This window comes from Saccopteryx bilineata, chromosome 5 (assembly GCF_036850765.1).
Source record: "Saccopteryx bilineata isolate mSacBil1 chromosome 5, mSacBil1_pri_phased_curated, whole genome shotgun sequence".
Lineage (NCBI taxonomy): Eukaryota > Metazoa > Chordata > Mammalia > Chiroptera > Emballonuridae > Saccopteryx > Saccopteryx bilineata.
The window spans coordinates 102,837,869-102,859,590 of NC_089494.1; the positions used below are offsets into that span (position 1 = coordinate 102,837,869).

Below are 21,722 nucleotides of genomic sequence, written 5' to 3' on the forward strand. Positions count from 1 at the left end.
TGCATATCAATTTTTATCAGCTGTGATAGTTTCTTTTTAACATCTGCCAGAGTGCAAAAGATGAACAGTGATTGTTCTTAAGCATAGTCATACTTTTTTAATGATTAAGGCCAACAGAATTATGAAAAGTGCATGATTTACAAAGGATATAAATTATTATGAAGATTGAAAATGCTCATAACTTACTCTTAATTAAGTAATAAGGCAGAGCAGATTTTTCAGTACTTTTGAATAATGTACATTTTTTAAATTTTTATTTATTTATTTATTTTATTCAGTGAGAAGAGGGGAGGCAGAGACAGACTCCGGCATGTGCCCCAACTGGGATGCACCTGGAAAGCCCATTGAGGGGCAATGCTATGCCCATCTGAGGTGTTGCTCCATTGCTTAGCAACCAAGTTCTTCTTAATGTCTGAGGTGAAGGCCATGGAGCCATCCTCAGTGCCCAGGGTCAACTCACTCTAATCAAGCCATGGCTACAGAAGAGAGGAGGTGAGAGAGGGAGGGAGGGAGGGAGGGAGGGAGGGAGAGAGAGAGAGAGAGAGAGAGAGAGGCAAGAGGGGGAGGGGTGGAGAAGAAGACAGCGTTTCTCCTGTGTGCCCTGACCAGGAATCAAATGGGGACATTCATACACGGGCCTGATGCTGTACCACTGAGCAAACCGGCCAGGGTCAATGATGTGCATTTCAAATGACAGGCAATAACTCATACAAGAGGATCATATGTTGAGCTCAAAATATTCATACTTCATTTTTACATTCTAAAGCACTGTCTAGTCAATTTCTCTTAGTTCTCTGCCATCCCTGTTTAGTATTAAATAGCTAACTTGACCGATTTTATTGTTTCTCCATAATTATTCAGTATCTTGTTTAGGTATTTTTATGGTTTGTTTTTCTAAACACAGAGAACTTCAATTTTAATGTTTACAATTCCTGGGGGAGGAGGCAGAAGAATCCAGATAGGTCCATATAGGTTTATATTCATGTCACCAAATGTTCTAATTTTATGGATTATTTTTCCTGAAATTTTTTGAAATTTTTATTTCTTTAAGTTTCATATAAATATGGCTTCAGTCACTACATGTAAAAAAAAATCACCATTTTTTTGGCCTGACCTGTAGTGGCGCAGTGGATAAAGTGTCGGCCTAGACTGCTGAGGTCACCGGTTCAAAACCCTGGGCTTGCCTAATCAAGACACATATGAGAGTTGATGCTTTCTACTCCTCCCCTACTTCTCTCTCTCTCTCCCTCTCCCTTCCTCTCTCTCTCTCCTCTAAAATGAATAAATAAATAAATAAATAATGTGAAAAAATTACCATTTTTTTAAAAAAGTGAACAAATATACAGAGTTAGCAATTCAGTTTTTATTAAGAAGCCACTATCACTTTTCCACCAAAAAGAGAAGAATAAAGCAGACTGATACAGCAATGACTGAATCAAAGGCCCCTTCTCACTCTAGTGGCTACAGCTTGACTGTGCTGATCTAGTTGCTAGCTCTGAGTTATAAATTAAGACACCATACAGAAGCCATAGGGCAGTAAATGAGGCTAAAAATGGAAACTGAACATAAAGTACCTAAATACATATGCTCACAATAACAAAAATAGCATGGAGTGGGTGGCTTATCAACAACAGAGATTTATCTCACAGTTCTGGGAGCTGGGAAGTCCAAAATCAAGGTGATGGTAGATTCTGCATCTGGTGAAAGCCCACTTCCTGGTTCATAGCCAGCCATCATTTCCCTGAGTCCTCCCTCGGAGGAAAGATCTAGGCAGCTGTCTGGGGTCTCTTTTATAAGGGCACTAAGACCATGAGTGCTTCATCCTCATGTCTTCATCATATCGCAACAAGTCCCCCATTCAAATACCATCACAATTGGAGATTAGGGTTCAACATATGAATTTTTGGCAGATAAAAACATTCAGTCTATAGCACTCAGGGTATTCTCTAGTGACTCAGAATTTACTCAGTCCAAAAAATGCAACACTTTCACCGTGTCAGAAATTCTACCAACACATAAAAATCCATTTGCCTCTAAAACATTTTTTATTCAATTGTACATGAACTTTGAGTGACATGGTGACTGAGCAGCCCTTGGAGGAATTGTGATGGCAATAAGATAATAAATCTACTTTCCAGCAGTCTCAACTCTCAGGATGAACCAGGAAAAATACATACCAAACAGAATATTAGTCAATAACTACTGAGTATACAGATGCTAAACTAGGCCTAAGTGTCTGATGTCTCATTGCTTTGCATTGTCTAAGACTCCACCCTTAGCTATTCTGAATGTATCTTGGCCCAGGAGCTTTTTAAGTATTATATTTTAAAGCAATTTCTACCTAAATTTAAATATATAAATCTCCTTAAAGGAACAATTTTTACTTGTATTTCTTCTCCATAAATATAGGCTATTATTTCATTTTTATACAAAATGTAACTCAGCTCTGCTTATCCCTGCCATTTACTCAAATTACTAAACGGTGTCACAACACGGAACAGTTCAGAGAAGGCTTATTTGGATTAAAACATTCTGGAGGAACCCAAAGAAGATATTAGATATGCCTTTCCTCATTAGTATTGGTAGGGAAACCTCACCAATATGAGCATAATTCCAGTATGCCTTTAAATTATTGGTGAAAACTAGAGAAAGTTTTTCATGGGCTACATAGAACAGAGAAAACAGGAGACACGTGGTGTATGAATATATCACTTACTCACTTGAAGTATGCTTATGTAGCATGTGGAATGAGACAGCAGAAGGTTGGTTATGCCAAAGGACTTACAAAATAGAATATAATCTCCCAATGAAAAAGAAGAATTTTGGAAGAGCTCTAGTTAAGGCAATTCAAATCCTCAGAAGAAAAGCATTTGGTCATCTTAACACAAAAGAGACTTCCTGATATTCAATTAAAAACATCACTTAACTATTCTATCTCAATATAAGACTCAAAATGTTACTGAAAACTAACAATGCTTTTATCAAATTCAATGTCAAAAAGAGAGAGTAAAATGAAGAGTATATATAGCAGACACTTACGTTTACTCTTCAATATTCACTCCACCCCATCTAAGAAAGAGTCCCCCAATTGGTATATATATCAGCATTTCAAAGTGTAATCTGCAGATCAGCAGCTTTAGTACTATCTGGAAATGATTAAGATTGCTGTCTCTATTCCCATTTCCCCACATCTACTCAATCAGAGTCCATATTTTAGCAAGCTCTGTCACATGATTCATATGCACATAAAAGTTTCAGAAGCACTGCCCTACTGCACAGGTGTCTCCTATGTGAATCTCAGGTGTGCCTGAGACATAGATGTTATTTCACAGAGCTTATGATCTCATATTGTTTACTCCTGCCAAGATCAAGTTTGAATGCACATCCCAATTTGGCAGAGAAATATGATAGATTTCTATATGTGTCATGAATTTAAAAGAAATAAAAATTTGGGGACTACTTATTTGAGCTAATCAAGTTCATCCCATGACTCCTTCTCAAGATTAGTTTAGGAATATATACAAAATCCAACTTCAGCCAATGAGGTATGAGAAAAAGTCTTCTAGGGTACCAGAGAGACTCTGGGGAATTTTTGTTGTTTCTAAGATTGCCAAGAGGCACTCTCTTATTCTTTTGACCATTGCTCCTTCAAGAGGTTATACCTCAAACTGCTGCTGATGGTCATTTTGTTAACACTATGAGGATGAAGCCAATGCTGAAGATGAGAAAACAGAAAGACTGGAAAATGTATGTCCTTTATGACACTGCTGGGCCAAAGAAGCCTTAGAGCATACATTACCACTAGATTGCTTTTTATATAAGGTAATGTATTCCTTATTGTTTCAGCCAATTTAGGTGGAGGTTTCTGTTGCAAATCATCTTACTATAGAAGAGGAACAGGTAATTTTGCTGATTGAGGCCAAACTGGTTTCGTGTATTTTTAAAAAGTGTAATGCAGTTCTGATACCATGAGCATCTAAAGCTTTACCATCCATACTTTTTTTTAGGTGAGAAGAGGGGAGATAGTGAGGCAGACTTTCCCATGCACCATGACTGGAATCCACCCAGCAACCCCATCAGGGGCCGATGTGCGAGTATCAAGCTAGTTTTAGCTCCTAAGGCTGATGCTCTCCAACAGAGCTATCTTCAGCACCTGAGACCACACTCGAACTAATCAAGCCACTGGCTGTAAGAGGGGAAGAGGGGAAGAGGGGAGAAGGGAGGAGAAGCAGATGGTTGAAGCAGATAACAAGGAATCGAACCCAGGATGCTCATATGCCAGGCCGATGTTCTATCCACTGAGCCACTGGCCAGGGTTGTACACTTTTTAACCTATCTAAGCAATCACTTGAGGCCCCAGGAATGCAAGCTTCCAGTGGAAACTCCTTGAGCAGCAGTTAAAATGAGCTTCATCAATATCTCTTGCTGGCACATAATTATTCTCAATATATTTGCTGAAAGAATGGAAGCATGAATGAATAATAGCACAGGTGCACAGAATTAAAGTGGCCTTCCAAAACATTTACAGTTACCTTGAATTCCATTTTATTTCTACAGTATCTCTTTTTGAAAGCTACCAGAGCTCATTAATAAAATATTGCTGCTAAGAGCCCCTGTTAACATCATATATTTTCATAATTTTACCCACCTTATCACTTTTATATAGGTCTCCCTCCATGTCCCTAATTATATAGCATGAGGATACAGATGTGCTATTCATCAAATAATATAAAACAAAATACATTTACTACAATATCATACCACCCCAAACCACAGGTTCATCAGATACCTTATCTTTTATTTTCCTATGTATTCAGGGGTATTTGCACAATCACAGGAGGTCCTCTCAGGGGCGAGAAAAGGCAGTTGTTAGAGTCCACTTGTTCAGTTAAATCATCTCCCAAAAGAGGTCACTTGCTTATGGTAATTCCCATTTGTCTTTACAGTATAGAGAGAGCCATTGTCAAAGACATGTTGCAGGATGAGGTCAATGTGCCCTTACCTTTTTTCCTAAGAGAATAATTAACATGTAGTGAACATTTCTTAGGTAGTCATGCTCATTTGGATGGAAGAGGCACTCAGAGGATAGGAGGAGCAGTGCACTGAGAGGCAGGGCCCTGTGTAGTTCATAATCAGGTTGAGTCACGTCCTTGAGCTCAGTTACCTCATTTACAAGATGATGGGGTCAATTTGATAACAGTTCTTAGCCCTAGTCATATAGTAGACAATCCTCACCTGAGGGTATTTTAATGCATAGATAACTGGATCCCACCAGCCAAAATTCTGATGTAGTTGGTCAATGTTGGGGCACCACAATGCAGTTTCTAAAGCAAATCTATTGTGAGGCCATGACTGACAACTAGATTAGATGGTTTTAGGTTTCTCCCAGCTTCAACTGTCTGTTATTCTAGCATACAGTTATCCCAGCGGTTCTCAACCTGTGGGTTGTGACCCTGGCGGGGGTAGAACGAACAAAACACAGGGTCACCTAAAGCCATCGGAAAATACGTATTTAATGTATTTCTATTTTACAAGTCAGGTCATGATTTGGTCTCTGTACCCAATTTCCTCTTTCCCATCACCTTGCTCCAGCTTCCATGAAGGGCATAAACTCAGTTTCAGGGGAGACCAGATGAGATTGTACAGCCATATGATTATCAATCTATTTTACCCCAAATGCAAACTACCTAAGTCTATACCTATCTGACCAGTGGTAAAGATTATTTTTTACTGGAAAAAATTAGACTTATGATTATGACATAGACAGCACAGAGAATATACTACTCCGAGAAAACATAACCAACTGAGCAATTTCAATGCCTGTAGACTCTTTAAATCACATAGGGATAATGCCAGTAGCAAACTTGCATTATGCTCTGGCCATATTTCAATTGCCAGTATCTGTATTTCTGTGCCTATGAGCTTTTTTCCAGAACTGAGGAAGGCTACCTATTCTTAGCCCATAGAACACAGACTTAATGTTTGCCTCAAGCAAGAACTCCCAGAAATTTCCCCATGACTGTCCTGACTTACTAGCCTTTCAAGTCCAATAAATCTTGGGCATGTACAAATTACTTTGTACAGTCTCCCAGAGCTCCCCACAACCTTAAGCCTTGGCGACCACTATGAGACAACTCTTGGTGTTCCTTCCCTTTCCTATGGCACTTCTTACTTCCCTAATGGTGTTCCCTGCACTTGATAAATACAATTCTTGTTCTTGAATCTGACCTTAGGCTCTGCTTCCAGGAGAAGCCAACCTAAGACAACACCATTATCAGTTTTCAAGGTACTCATCAAGAACTGGGCAATCTGTTTTGAGGGTAGCAAAGAGAGACACAGTCAAAAACTGAAACCAAAAGTAAATTATAAAATCATACAGTAAAAAAAGGAGAGCTAGACCTGACCTGTGGTGGCGCAGTGGATAAATCGTCGACCTGGAACACTAAGGTCACTGGTGCAAAACCCTGCACTTTTCTGGTCAAGGCACAAATGGGAGTTGATGCTTCCTGCTCCTCCCCCCTTTCTCTTTCTCTCTCTCTCTCTCTCTCTCTCTCTCTCTCCTCTCTAAAAATGAATGAATGAAATAAAGTTTAATAAAAGAAATAAAAAAAGGAGAGCTAAGCAAGGGTAAAAGGAAAGAGTGGGATAGGGGAAGGAAAACATAGCATCAAATAGGTGATCAGATAGGACACACATAGAAGTAAAAAACATATATGTAAACACCGTATGCAGGTATGCAGTACCAAATGTTCTTTTTAAATGAATAAAAAATAAAATTCTGTATCAATAATAACTTCAACTTAGTTGTGTTCCTTTGCTTCCAATACAGAGCAATAGACAGCAATTTTACTCAGTCTCCTATTCTGGTTACTGACACATGGTCCCTGCTGGCCCCCATTTCAAAGAGTGCATTGCAGGGTCAGCTCAATTCAAACTTCTTTTCTAACACCACTACTCAAATTACTTTACCTTCCGGTGTAAGAATGACAAGATTGTGTCTATTAGGTATAACATGGCTTTGTACAATCCTGCTGTTTTGGAATATTCTTTGCAAGCGAATTTTGCAATTGGTTCCATACTTGCTTTCAACTTAGATGATAAGCACAGTGTTCCCTGCCTTGTATCTAAGAGAAAGAGATTTCTCTTCAGGGAAGGAAGCAACAACTTCAAGCTGCCCTGGGCAATCTATACTTGAATGACTGTGTAGCATAATTTTAATCCAATGTAGAGAGAATTTGTTAATTAGCTTCCAGAGAAAGGGCATTAAAGTAAATCCAAATAACTAATTCCATTAAAAAATGTTTGGTGAATTGCAAATTAAAAGGCAATTTCTGTTAAAAGACACCAAATTAGACATCAATCTATTGATTTAGAAGATTATCCTTATATCCTTAGAATATAAAATCATCATTCCTTTTTTTTTTTTTTTCACAGAGACAGAGAGAGTCAAAGAGAGGGCCAGACAGGGCCAGACAGGAATGGAGAGAGATGAGAAGCATCAATCAGCAATTTTTTGTTGTGACACCTTAGTTGTTCATTGATTGCTTTCTCATATGTGCCTTGACCATGTGGCTACAGCAGACCAAGTAATCCCTTGCTCAAGCCAGCGACCTTGGGTCCAAGTCGGTGAGCTTTGCTCAAACCAGATGAGCCCGCGTTCAAGCTGGTGACCTCGGGGTCTTGAACCTGGATCCTCCGCGTTCCAGTCTGATGCTCTATCCACTGCGTCACCACCTGGTCAGGCGAAATCATCATTCTTTATGAGAAAATCTGTATGAGGCCAATAAGGAGATAGAAAAATAGAAGGGGCTTCTTCCTCCTGGCCCAGCAGCAGCTTCCCTGGCCAAGGACCTTGCTGACTGAGTTCCGAGAAATGTGGGTGGGACAGGTCATGGACTCTCCTAAAAAGAGCATTATGTAGTGTGCACTTTATCCAAAAGTTAACAAGAGATCCAGGAAAGATTTTACGAATAGGTGTGTGGTTTAGAAAGTGAACTGAGACTGCTCCGTGAGGAAGAGAGTTGGTGGCAGGGGGAAAAGAGACAATCAGAAGCAGAGGAAATAGTGGCTGTGATGGTTGTTCAGGAGAGAGGGGAGCAGAGGCCTGCAGAAAGTGCACGTATTTGTTCGCTTTGGGGACAGAGATATGGCTTGGGAGTAAAGGGCAGTCACTGCTGTGTGGTGATATGAGAAGAGCTGAAACAAGCGTTTAATGCAGCCGTATGGCTTTCACATTTCTTTTCCTGATGTCAGATAGGTCAGCTATCATGTTGTTATCTAGAATTATATACTATCTGTACATAAGAAGACCTGTAATATTTTACAAGTTAAAATAAAATGCCAATTATCTGCCTAAGTTGAATTTATGCTTATCCTATGAGTTAGAAATTCTACTCTTAGGTATGTATGTGAAAGAAATGCTCTCATCTGAGCACCAGAGACATGTACAAGAATGCTCAGAGCTGTGTTATTTGTTATAGCCCAAACTGAGAGAAAAAAAAAATCAGATGTGATAGAATGAATCAGAGTTCGAAAGCCCAGTGTAACAGGCTTTATTGAGAGAAAACCTGCCAGGCTGTTTCCTAAGGGAGAGCAGCGCCCCCCCCCCCCCCCCCCCCCCCGTACGTAGGGTTAAATAGAGGATTTGAGGGTGGAGGCTGGTAGTTTTTAAGGAAAAATGTCTCTTTCAGTGATTTATGTAAGATTAACCGTAAATAAGCTAGGGGACCTTCCACACCCGGGTTAGTCACCCGGATGCCTGGCGGAAGGTTATCTGGAACATCTAGTTTGTCAGTGTCCCTTTGTCCATGAGGAGGGGGTCATGGCCCCCACCTGCAACCCTATCAAGATGCTCATCCATCAACAACAGAAATAGATAATATGTGACATATACAAAAAATAAAAGGGAATATACATGTAAAGCCAGTAACCACGGTCACTATCACAGCCTCCTGGCCCATGCGGGTTCGCATTTGATTCAGAGAGTTGGTAATGAAACAACGGAGCCAAGAACTGGTGGGCCATCATCTTTAATCCTGGCTTGAACCCAGCTGGCAAGTAAAAACTCACACTGGGCTCCGAAACCCACTCATTCAATGCTCACAAAGCTACTGATTTATCTGAGTTTCCTAGAATCAAAGGTTTCACCTCTGTTTCCCATCTCCTTCTCTCTGCACAAACTGGCTTCTCCTTTAGCATTCTGTCATCTTGGCTGCTTCTCCTGACCTCCTCCATGTGACCTTCATCTGCTCTCCTTTCTGTGCTCTCTCTTCTAATGCTAATCTCAGGAAACAAGAGAAAGCAAACTCCCTGTCTGCCCTACGTTATAGTGTAGAAATCAAAACCTTTAATCCAATATACAAACAAGGAAGTCTCTGATACAAAGTCACTTATCTGAGGCATAATGGGATTCCTCATGAGAGTGTACCACCTCACATCAAAAACGTGGGAAACGTTTAGTACCAAAACCAAGCCCCAGGCTACAAGGATCCTGTCTGCCCACAGCCCACCCCCAACACACATTAATATAATCACACCCATCTCAAGCAAGAAGGGCAACCAATACCATCACCTGGGCTACGGGCTTCGACGTGGGTAGCGCCATCTTTAACAAAGTGAGCATAATATATTTTATCTGCCCAACAATACACAAGGATATAACATAAAGAAATAAAAATGAACAACATATTGCTTCATCTTACAACCTGGCTAACTCTTACAAACAATGTAGAGGAGAAAAAAGGTGGACATAAGAGTATATTGGTCAAATAAGTTTGTAAATATGATATGTATGTTTGTTTGCTTATAGTTTACATTGGGTGTGGGGGACAGGCTGTTATATGGACAGGCCAGGTCATTATAGCCTGAGGCTTAGTTTTAAGACTAAGCTTTTCCCACACCCTTGACTGATTGCATGATGTGGGTGATGCACACTCATGAGGAATCCCATTATGCCTCAGATAAGTGACTTTGTATCAGAGACTTCCTTGTTTGTATATTGGATTAAAGGTTTTGATTTCTACACTATAAAGTGGGGCAGAGAAGGAGCTTGCTCTCTTGGTTTCTGAAATTAGTATTAGAGGAGAGAGCAAAGAAAGGAGAGCAGAAAAAGGCCATGTGGAGGAGGCCAGGAAAAGCAGCCAAGATGGTGGAATGCTGAGGGAGAATCCAGTTTGTGCAGAGTTTGTGCAGAGAGAAGGAGATGGGGAACAGAGGTGAAAAAGGCTGGTGAGCTAGAAACCTTTGATTCTAGGAAACTTGGATAAGTCAGTGGCTTTAGGAGCCCTGAATGGAAAGGGATGTGTTTTCCCACTGTGTGTATTTCTTGCCCGCTGGGTACAAGCTAGGATGAAAGCTAATGGCCCACTAGTTCTTGGTTCCATTGTTTCATTACCGTCTGTCTGAATCTAATGTGAACCTGCATGGGCCAGGCAACTGTGATGGTGGCCACGGCTACTGGCTTTACAGAGTACAAAGTACAAAATTCAATTACGTCAAGCTTTAGTATGCAGAAACTAATTTATAGTGTAAACGTCAAAAATTGGTGCTACATGGTAGAGAAAGTGGCAGTGAAGGAGATGGGATACGAAGAGAGCATCTGAGACACTGATAATGGACAATCTGCCCTCTATAGCCATAGGTTCCATATTCACCGATTCAACAAACCACCTCACACCAAAAATATTTGGGAAAAAAGTTTTTGACATGTTGCTGACATGTACTATGTAGTTAGCCCTAGGATGGTTGCATTGGTACTGAACATGTACAGACTTTTTTCTTGTTGCTCTTCTCTTAAAAATTTTATTTTCACAACTATTTATATAGGTTCTACATTGTATTAGGTATTGTTAGTAATCTAGAGATGATTTAAAGTATGTACGTAGGTTACATGCAAATACTACACAATTTTATATAAGGGATTTGAGCATCCACAGATTTTGGAATTCTAGGAGAGTTTCAGAATCAATCCCCCATGGATATTGAGGAATAACTATATCCTTTCTTGACTTGGATTATAATTGGATGAGAAAGATCACTTTGTGAAAATTTCTAAAGCTCTAGTCATAATGATTTGTGTAACTTTTGGTTACACTCCTTAATAAAAACATTTATATAAAGACTCTAAGATTATTAAATTCATAAGAAAAGAGCTATAAATATGTAAAAGTTATATTCCTTTTTTCCAGTAGAAAAAAAGTAGTGCAATGCCAAATACATTGTTTAGAAATAAATAAACAGATGTCCCAGATAGGAAGCAGTGACATTAGCTTTTACTATGCCACAAAGCTGAATTATTACAACTAAATTATTTGACTTTAAATATTTGAATAGATAAGTATAAAAAGAAAAGCAGTCCATATATTTTAGTTCTATAAGGCAATATTCTATAGGTGAATATAAACTGAATTTGAAACAAATTAAAAGTCAGAGACCAAGAAAAAATAATCTTGCCTAATATTTATCAAGCACTTACTACATGCAAAGAAACAATATAGAAAATTCATATTTATTTTCATTTTATATTTACACAATAATTGTATGAGGTAGTTGCCATTGTTACACCCATTTCACAGATTACAAAACTGAGACTCAGGAAGATTAAATAATTTTCTTATATTTCCACAGCTAGTTGGTGGCTAGGTAGCATTTGATTTTATACCTGATTGACTTTTAACCCCTTATTTCATCAGTGGGTCAAGTTAGACAACACTTAGCCTCATCCCTCTAGCCTTAAACCCTTCTTCTCTAAAATGAGATGGGGTTAGGGTGCGGAGTTTCCCTCAGATTTGCTTTGACTGACAAACTGTGTTTGTGTGTATTGTTTAGACTGGAAAGGGCAGGCTAAGTCAACCGAAGAGCAAATCTTTCCCTGAGCTAAACTCACCAGAAGCAGTAGCCTCTGTGCAGAGAATCTTCATTCTGGTAGGGTTCACCAACTTGCTCCATCAGAAGAACCAGCAAAACAACCTCTGTTAACAAATACACACTCCTGGGTCCACAGTAACAGACTGACCAGTCTTCAGAGCAGGGCCTTGGGAAACTGCTTTTTATACCAACTTTTTTCCAAACCACAGTGATTTTTCTATTCTTACAATCAGTAAAGGTTTTGAAAAAAGTGAACTCTGGTTTTCCAAAGATTTAGATACACTTCTCAGAGAGACTATTTTTTATCTTGACTCTTAAGTAGAAAATATAAATCATGATTCAGTAAATGCTTTTCTGCTGGGATCTATCAGGGTCTGGTCTGGATCTAGGTAATTTGATTTCTAGTGACCTAATATAGGGGAAAAGCTTGAAAATATAAAGGGTACACTTTTACAACTGGTAGATAAATCAGTCCTAGTGATCTACTGCACAGCACAGTGATTATAGTTAGTGATACCTTATTATAAACTTCAATGTGCCTAAGAACCAGACCTTAATGTTTTCACCACAAAAAGGAAACACTTCCAGGTGACCTGAGTGAGGCCTTAGATAATCCTATGATAGTAATTATATTATACTATACAAATGTATCAAACCAACACATTCTACATTTTAAACTTACATAATGTTACATGTTAATTATATCTCAATTAAAAAAAAGAATTAGCTTGGCATTTAGAAGCTTCTGTTGAAATAGGTCTTAAACAAATTATATTTTTAAGAAGTTGCTATACTCCCATCAGCCCACTATTTAAGTTTCTAACAAGAATGTTTAGTATAACCAAAAGCTTATGGTGATGGTCACATCCATATTCTTCTTTCAAGACATTAAAGAAGGAGGGACATGTACATTCTATATTAAAAAGTTTAAATGACAGGATGGTTCAGAAAATATATAAAAAGTAGATTTTGCCAATATTTCTTTCTAGAAAAGTACTTGAGAATTTCTACTTGAAGCACTTGATTTTAAGAAGACAGTTTTTCAAAATTGCAAACACGAATGATGGGATTTTCTGCTAAAGCTGATGTTATCTAATATACTACATATTTCAGGAGTTCAAGAATTCAGGGCCTAAGGATAATATGAGATATGGAGCACACTGAGAGAATTCCAAAGACAAAATGTGGAAAAATGTGCCGGCTTCACAATGTCACAGCTATCTCCGCTGAGACAATCCTGAAAACCATGCTAGGGACAGCCTAGCACAGAGCCTTCTAGTTGTGCACAGAATATCTTGAACAACTAAAAGTGAGTTTGAATACATGCAGAGTAGCAATATCTGTAGTTAAAAAGACAATTCAATGCAAGACAGAGTGAGTAGTTCGTACAAAAAAACTGCTTCTCATCAATGACTTAGGCAGCTCTCAAGAAAAATGATCAAAGTTTCAAAAGATTTTAAGAAGCCCGAGGGCATTTGGAATGATCAAGAATAGGGGATATGTGAATACAAATGCAGGGGAGAGAAATCTCTTGAGAAGAAAAAAGTGTTTTTCTTAGGGATGGTGACAGGGCAAGAACAAAAAGAAAAATTGCCTCTCCTCTGAGGTCTACTCAGCTCCATTAGTACAATGTCTCAACTTGAGAGCAAAGTATGAGTTGGCAGACAGGCATAAAGGATACAAATGGAAGAACACTAGCCCTTAGGAGCTGTTTCATACTACCTCTGAGATGAGGTGTAGTGTACCTGGGCTTTGGGATAATAATTACTAAGTTGGAGAAAGGTAAAATGTTTTAGGAGTATCTGCCTCTATTAAATCATCTTAAATAACCCTGAGAAAAGTCACTCTGCATCCCTTAGCTCTATGATATATGATATTTCATACTTAAACCAAAAATGCAACCACCCCCCACCCCCACCGCCACCCATGGAAGAACAGCACACCTGAATGTACTTAATCATGAATAAGCTAGGGCTATCTCCCATATTAATGCTCAAGAAGAAGACTTCTTAATCCACTACAGTCTGGGGCTCCTGCCAAAGTGCTAAATCCAAAGTGATCAGTATTGTGCCAGGAATGATTTGGATTAGGTTAGAATAAGTACAAGTCTGGCTAGTTGAAAAGAGGAGGCCAAAATTGGTTAAATTGAAATAAACCTTAAGTGTCGCCACATTTTCTTGGGTAAACACACATTCAAATAGAATGACAGTTACTCTATTTCTCTATCCTAACATGCTGCTAATAATTAATGAAGCAGTTCTAAAATAAGCCAAAACTATCTCTCTATACAAATAACTTTTCATTCAAAAGCCTTCTTCTAAAAAAAAATGTTCATGCTAAAATATATCTGTATATATTTGAGGAAAAAGGTATTTTTTAAAACATTATTACCCTGCCATGAAAAGTAAAATGCTATAAAAAATAAAATGCATTATACTCATCATTTTCAAATATAGGCCACTTCTCTTCGGGGAGAAAATACACCTTGAAAATATCAATTGTTTCTAGAGATCACACATATTTAATGTGTACCCTCTCAGGCTGTTGCAAGCAGAATAAAACCTCTTTCAAAAATGTATTTACATAGATAGCATGCATTTCTAAAAGCATAGGAAATGAATCTCAGTCTAAGATTTTTATTCAAACATACTGTGAAAACATATTTGTAACATATAAACACGATATAATTTTCTGGAATCTCTTGCCTTCAATTGTGTGAAGAACTCATAAAGGGAAATGTAAGTCCAATGAAGCATTAATATATCCATATTTAATCTTCTATTAAGCAGAATTCCAAAAGAAAAAAGATGACAAAAATATATAGTACAAGTGCACTTAAATCCACCCAACACATTATAGACTGTAGTAAATTAAAATGTATTATGTATTTTATTATATGCAGTAGTATCAAGGGCATCAACCAGCTGATATGATGATCCATTAAACTATTTAGAAGAAGTTTTCCACTTAGATAAGAGCTTTGGGTAAACTGCATGCTGGAGTTATTTAGCATCACAAATACTCTTAGCAGAAAGCTACTCAAGTACTTTGCTGTCATTTTGGCACTTCCAGAGAAAGAGCTATCATGTTGATAGGTTTTGGTTTAAAAGGGAGGTGTTTTATGATAAATTATAAATATTGATTTTACTAACGGATTCAGAACAGTTCATGAGCTTGTGTATGTTAAGTAATACAAACTTTTCCACTTCTCTCACTGAGTTAGATTTAAGCGGGGATCCAAACACCCAGGATTTTTCAGGCAGGTCTTGAAAGACTCTGGGCAGTAATAATTTGGAGGTTCTTATTTCTTCCCTCTAGAATAGCTCATGTTTTTGAGAATTTGAATGAAATAATCACATCAAAAGAGACCAGAATTGTAATATATTTTGTCTTTCTATGAACCTATCTAACCACTAATCCAGAGAGAAGGCTTCTTTAAAAATTAAGCATCCAATGAATATAATTTGATAATGTACTAGGGGTTTGAATGCATTACAAAAGGATAAAGACAGCCTTTGCCCCCAAAAAGACCTAAAGAGAAACAGAGGAGGAGAATGAATAAGCAAATGCAGGTATACTACCATTGAAACAGGCATATGCATAATAGGCAATACATACACAAAAGAAGGTTTAATATTTTTATACAAACAGTATGTTATGCTCAATCTGACATATATTGAATTTTCCTCACACACTAAAGATATGTGCCTCATACTGATTGAGTTATACATATATTTAAGCTCTTATGGGTGAATGAATGATAGAGTAGTAATATGGTTCCAAAAATAGAAAAATAAATCTAAACCTAAAAACCAATTGGAAAGAAGACAAATGTCTTATGGCCAATAGTAAAATTGAACTTTACAAAAGAGCCTCCAGTGGGTGCACCTCTAACTAGACCATATTTCCAGCTTAGGAAAACAAATAGTGGGCTCTCCTAAAGGAGAGTCGCCATAAATATCAGAAGCTTGGGGATAGTTCCTCAATAATGAAAATAACTCACAACCATATTTGTTTTCAAATGAATTAAGCGAATGTTTTCAAATGAATTCATTTGTTTTCAAATGAATTATTTCAAAATAATTCTATATAGATTAAGCGAATGTGGATAAATTCAAAATAATTTTATATAGATTAAGCGAATGTGGATAAGTTCAAAATAATTCTATATAGATGACATAACACACACATGCAGGGGGTTGTACCACATATAAGAGAAAGGCACCACAGGTGCCTCTCCACAAATATACTTACAGGTCACTCATGTGCCTGCTTTAGAAAAGAAATTGTTCTGAGGAGAGTTTCTTTTAAATTTAGGATTTTTCACATTAGTATCTTCCCTTATCATTAACAGACTTACAAGTGAGAGGGAGTCTTATTACTTATTGCTATGATCAATTAATTTATGTTAAAACATAATGTATGGACTAAGGTGAAATATTTCTATTCAAATTTAATTAAGCCAAATATATACTAGATATCTGATACCTCTTTATATTAGAATATAGACCATACTAAATTTCATTAATGATCATTAAATCTCAGAATTCATTTCTAGACATCACAACAAACAAATGTCTTTGGGATGTTATAATGCCTTTCTTAAAATTAAAAGAAACATTGCCTGCAGATAGGCCCACCTGAACTTAATTTTAATAAATGGAATTTATCTAAAGTATTGTTGAAATTGGGGTTAATTTGTAGTTTGTACTACTTAAGGTTACAAGTTTTATATGTCAATGAAATGTTTAGAACAGGTTTTCTTTAAATCACAACAGAATTCCAATTATATTTACCTTATTTGAACTTTCATATTTGATAGACAAATTTCTGCAAATTCGCCTTTGCGTGCTGCAAATATTGTCTTAAAGTCTATGCTCAAATAAAGCTCTTTTATTCTTTTGATAATTTCTTATTTTATAAAATTAGCATTAAAATTAGTGTTTAATACCAGTGTTATAAAGATTTAGCTTCTATTGATGTTTTTGAGAAAAATATAAGAATTATCACACATTATTTATAATGATAAAGTCTTAGTAGTTATTTTCCATTTTATTTATTTATTTTTTTTAAAGATTTTACTTATCCATTTTTATTGGAGAGACAGAGAGAGGGAGAGAGGAAAGAGATAGAGAGAACAGGGGGGGGGAGCAGGAAGCATCAACTCCCATATGTGCCTTGACCAGGCAAGCCCAGGGTTTTGAACCGGCAACCTCAGTGTTCCAGGTCGACACTTTATCCACTGCGCCACCACAGGTCAGGCCTATTTTCCATTTTAAATGCCAGGAAATTCTCAGAAGGATGGTCAAATAGTCTTCATACAGAGTATTTACTTGAAAGTCTTCCTTCTAACCATGAATAAACCTGTTACTCCTTTCTTTGTACTGAAGTAAGGTTTATCTCCTCAGATTATCTCTGCTCTACCTTCCTCCCATTAATCAAATCTCTTTACTAATCATCATTAATCTTCCCTTCCCCAGACTATTGTACCTGTGGAGCTTTTGCGCAAATTTTATGTTGACTTCATGATCCTTTGTCTTGTTTTCCCCAATAGGTTTACATTTGCTCTGAGGGAAAAATCTGGGTCATTATTTTGCCGTGTAACCTTAAAATATGAGATGCATCACAGTCTACCCTGTTTTAGAATTTAAGTATTTTTGTTGGAATGATAAGTTTTCATTTTTGATGAGTTATGTGCCCTATGTCAAAACCTAAAATAAAACTAGCTAGAGGTATTGGTCTTGAACTGATAAAGGGTATGTAAATCTAGTACACAGGACTAGACATGCAATTCAAATTAATTATAAATAGATGCATGGATTTCTCTTTCATTAAACAACCTATACAGAAAGTCTAATAAAAAATGGGGTTAAGGCCCTGGCCGGTTGGCTCAGTGGTAGAGCGTCGGCCTGGCATGCAGGAGTCCTGGGTTCGATTCCCAGCCAGGGCATACAGGAGAAGCGCCCATCTGCTTCTCCACCCCTCCCCCTCTCCTTCCTCTCTGTCTCTCTCTTCCCCTTCTGCAGCAAGGCTCCATTGGAGCAAAGATGGCCTGGGTGCTGGGGATGGCTCCTCAGCCTCTGCCCCAGGCACTGGAGTGGCTCTGGTAGCAACAGAGCGACTTTCCGGAGGGTCAGAGCATCGCCCCCTGGTGGGCAGAGCGTCGCCCCCCCTGGTGGGCGTGCTGGGTGGATCCAGGTCGGGCGCATGTGGGAATCTGACTGACTGTCTCTCCCTGTTTCCAGCTTCAGAAAAATACAAAAAAAAAAAAAATGGGGTTAAGAGGACAGAAATTAATATACTAAAATAAGTAATAGAAACCTATGTAGCTATTCTGTTAAAGCAGTTCAGGAGTATAAAGGCTCTACATACCCTTATAAAACACACTTCACCTCTTAAGAATAATTAGAACTTTTGACTATCATTATCTTGTTCTCCATCTATTTAACTAGATTAAAATATAAATATCAGCCTTAATCAGATAGACAGTATGCAATTGTGGGATAAAATTTACTTGTTTTTTTCTTCTTCTTAGTTTTTTTTTTTTTGTATTTTTCTAAAGTTGGAAACAGGGAGGCAGAAAGACTCCTACATGCGCCTGATCGGGATCCATCCGGCATGCCCACTAGGGGCCAATACTCCACCCATCTGGGGTGTTGCTCTGTTGCAACCAGAGCCATTCTAGCACCTGTGGCAGAGGCCACAGAGCCATCCTCAGCGCCCAGGCCAACTTTGTTCCAATGGAGCCTTGGCTGCGGGAGGGGAAGAGAGAGACAGAGAGGAAGGAGAGGGGGAGGGGTGGAGAAGCAGGTGGACGCTTCTCCTGTGTGCCCTGACTGGAATCGAACCCCGGACTCCTGCATGCCAGGCCGACGCTCTACCACTGAACCAACCGGCCAGGGCAAAATTTAGTTTTTATTATAATTTTTAACTAAATCTTAGACTCTGTCATATGGGTAAAGTCAGCTGAAATACTCAAATCCACTTTGATTGCTTAGGATGGCCCTTTATTAGACATCTATATGGAAGGGTATCCTTCAGGGTTCCATTTATAAAAGCATCTTTGACTTTCTGGGAAACAGGTAGAGAAATACCTCAGAAGAGACATAAAGAGCTATGGAAACACTGGCTAGGCTGAGAACAATATAATTAGCATAAAGAATTAGGTGAAGGGAATATAAAATACCCTTTTTTAAGTATGAGATCAGTAACTATATTTACAGCCATAAAGTAATTGATATTCTTTCAACATTACTACATAGGTGTGTGTATGTGTGTGTGTGTGTATACACATCACTTTTAAAATATCAAAAATAATCAAATTATACTCGATTATTTAAAATCAATTGGATTTATTTTTTGTAAATATTATGACTGCTAATATCAACACTGAATTCAACATTACCTAGGAGTGGCCAAGGCTTCTATTACTAATTTATTATATTAATTTCTGTCTACTGAAGCCCTTTGCTGAACTTGTGATAGCCTTTTATGAGCTGCTTGTAACAAAAGAATGGCTTCAATTTCAATAGAAAATAATAAAATAAATAAATATTTAGCTTTGTATTTGCCTTTCCATGCACTTTACCTGATTCTTGAGATCTAATTTGGGACATGGACGACCTCCATTGTATGGTTTTTCTTTCAGCCATTTGGATCGAATTCTTACTCCAATCCCACAAGATGAACTGCAAGACCCCCAGTTGGACCAGTCACTTAACTTGCAGTCAAACGGGCAGGGGATGACACATTCTTCTTGAATATAACCTGAAAGAAAAAGATTCAAGAGAAAGGAGGAAAATCTGATAAAAATGCATTAATCTAATTCATTTCCTGTTCCATTATTTGAGCTCAAGTTTCTCAAAAATACTGACACTTTGACAGTTTTCTACTCCATTAAACAGACAAAAGTTCTCAGATATATATATGGTTACATCTGCAATCCAAATATGTGCCATCTTTTTACTTCATAGACAATTCTGGGATGGAAAGAGCAGGGAAAAGTGCACTGTTAGTCCTGCTTTCTGATAAGAAGGAATGAGGCAGTTCAGGGCTACTGAGACCATCTCTTTTCACTGGCCTTGTATCCCATTCCTATAATTCCATCTGGAGACAGAGAGCATGACAGAGTCAATCTTTGTTAGAGCCTGTGATCTGAAAGGCTTTCAGTAAGAAAGCTTTTAATTCTCACTTCCAAGTATTGTGACTTGGAATGGGGAGGACATGGAATGGACCACAAATTAGGAAGAACAAGATATTATTGAAAGGAGAAAGTAGAGATGCAGAGAAAGATTGTCTAATGAGATAGTGACTAAAATCAAGCGATATGGGTTGGAATACAGACCCAGGTGTTCTAGCTTAACTTGTCTTTCTCTTGTACTCAGCTCAGTTCTTGCTACAGTCTTTTTCTAGATAATCTCATTATTTAACCAGCACCTCAAATAATCACTATCAAACATATATTTCTAATTCTGATCTCTCTACTGATCCTCTCTACTCATCTTCTCTGATTGGATGTGCCAATTATGCCCAAATTCAACATGTTTAAAATAAGGCTATTAATTTCCTCCTAAAACATTCTAATTTTTTTTATATTCTTTATCTGAATTTACTGCAACATATCTGATTACTATACTGATGTCTATGCCTGTATTATCTCTTCCCCTTGAGTTTGGGCAGGACCTGTGAATATGATAGGATGGCACTCCCATGATTAGGTTCCAGTGTGTGGCAAAGGAGAAGGGAACTCACAGATACAAGTACCATGCCAAGTCGGTTTATTCTGAGTTAATCAGAGGGGAGATCATCCTGAGAGGGCTAGATAATCACGTGGAAAACCTTAAAAGAGTGACTGGACCATTTCTGTGGAGAAAGATACTCCTGTGGGCCTTGTAAAAGCAAACAAGCATGCTATAAAATGCTATGGAGTGGCCACATAGTGGGGGACTGAGAGCAGCCTCCAGAACCTGAGGGCATGCTGGCTGTTAGCAGCAAGAAAACAGGGGTCTAGGCCCGATAGGCACATGGCGATGAATTCTTCCAAGAAGTCCAAGGGGGCTGAGAAGGGGAGTTTTCCCCAATCAAGCCTCTGCTGAAACCTTAACCTTGGCCCACGCATTGATTGTAGTCTGGTAAGACTCTTGAGCAGAGAACCTAGTGAAATCATGCCTGTACTCTTGACCCTTGGGAACTGAGATAATAAATATTTTGAGCTAAGTCTGAGGTAATTTGTGATGCAACAACTGAAAACTAACAGAATATCCAAAATAAAAAATCTCACAGTCATCTTTGACCCCCTTCCATTTTACACATATATTATTAGGTATAATAACTTTTTATATTAAACTGTCACAAAGACATCCCCTATCCTACAAGTCTTTTGTCAGTCCCTGGTTCGAGATCTTACTGCTCCTGGTCCAGAATACTGCAAGAGTCGCTCCACTAGCCTCCCTTGCCCTGATCAGTCTCTGTTATAATTAGTCACTCATAGGAAAAGGTTATTCTTCTAAAGCTACATCAATTATAATAAAAAAATAGATTTTTAAAAATTATCTTAAAAAATATAAAATACATTTTTTACCCAATTTCTTTTAAAAATTTGCTGATTCTTCATTGCCTTGATAATAAAGTACCAACTGCTTTGCAAGAACTGTAACATTCTTCACAAGAAGTTCTAAACAGGGGTTTTCAATTTGACTGTAAAATACATTCCCATTGCCCCGGTTACAATATAAACCAATCTGACCAGAATCTCAGAAGATGGGTCCAGGCATTGGTCATTTTCAGAGAGCCTCTGGGGAGTCTGAGGCTTAGTCAAAGCTGAGAACCATGTTTCTAATTGTTTTGCTCCTGCCATT

The 21,722-nt window shown here is 38.0% G+C and overlaps 1 protein-coding gene across 1 annotated transcript in view; it reads right to left on the bottom strand.

Moving 5' to 3' along the window:
- Nucleotides 1-21,722, bottom strand: part of THSD7B (thrombospondin type 1 domain containing 7B) — a 1,096,947-nt gene that overhangs the window by 252,722 nt on the left and 822,503 nt on the right. The window contains exon 15 of the mRNA XM_066232872.1: nucleotides 19,454-19,632. Coding sequence (XP_066088969.1) covers nucleotides 19,454-19,632 — 179 coding nt within the window. The remainder of the gene's footprint in view (nucleotides 1-19,453; nucleotides 19,633-21,722) is intronic.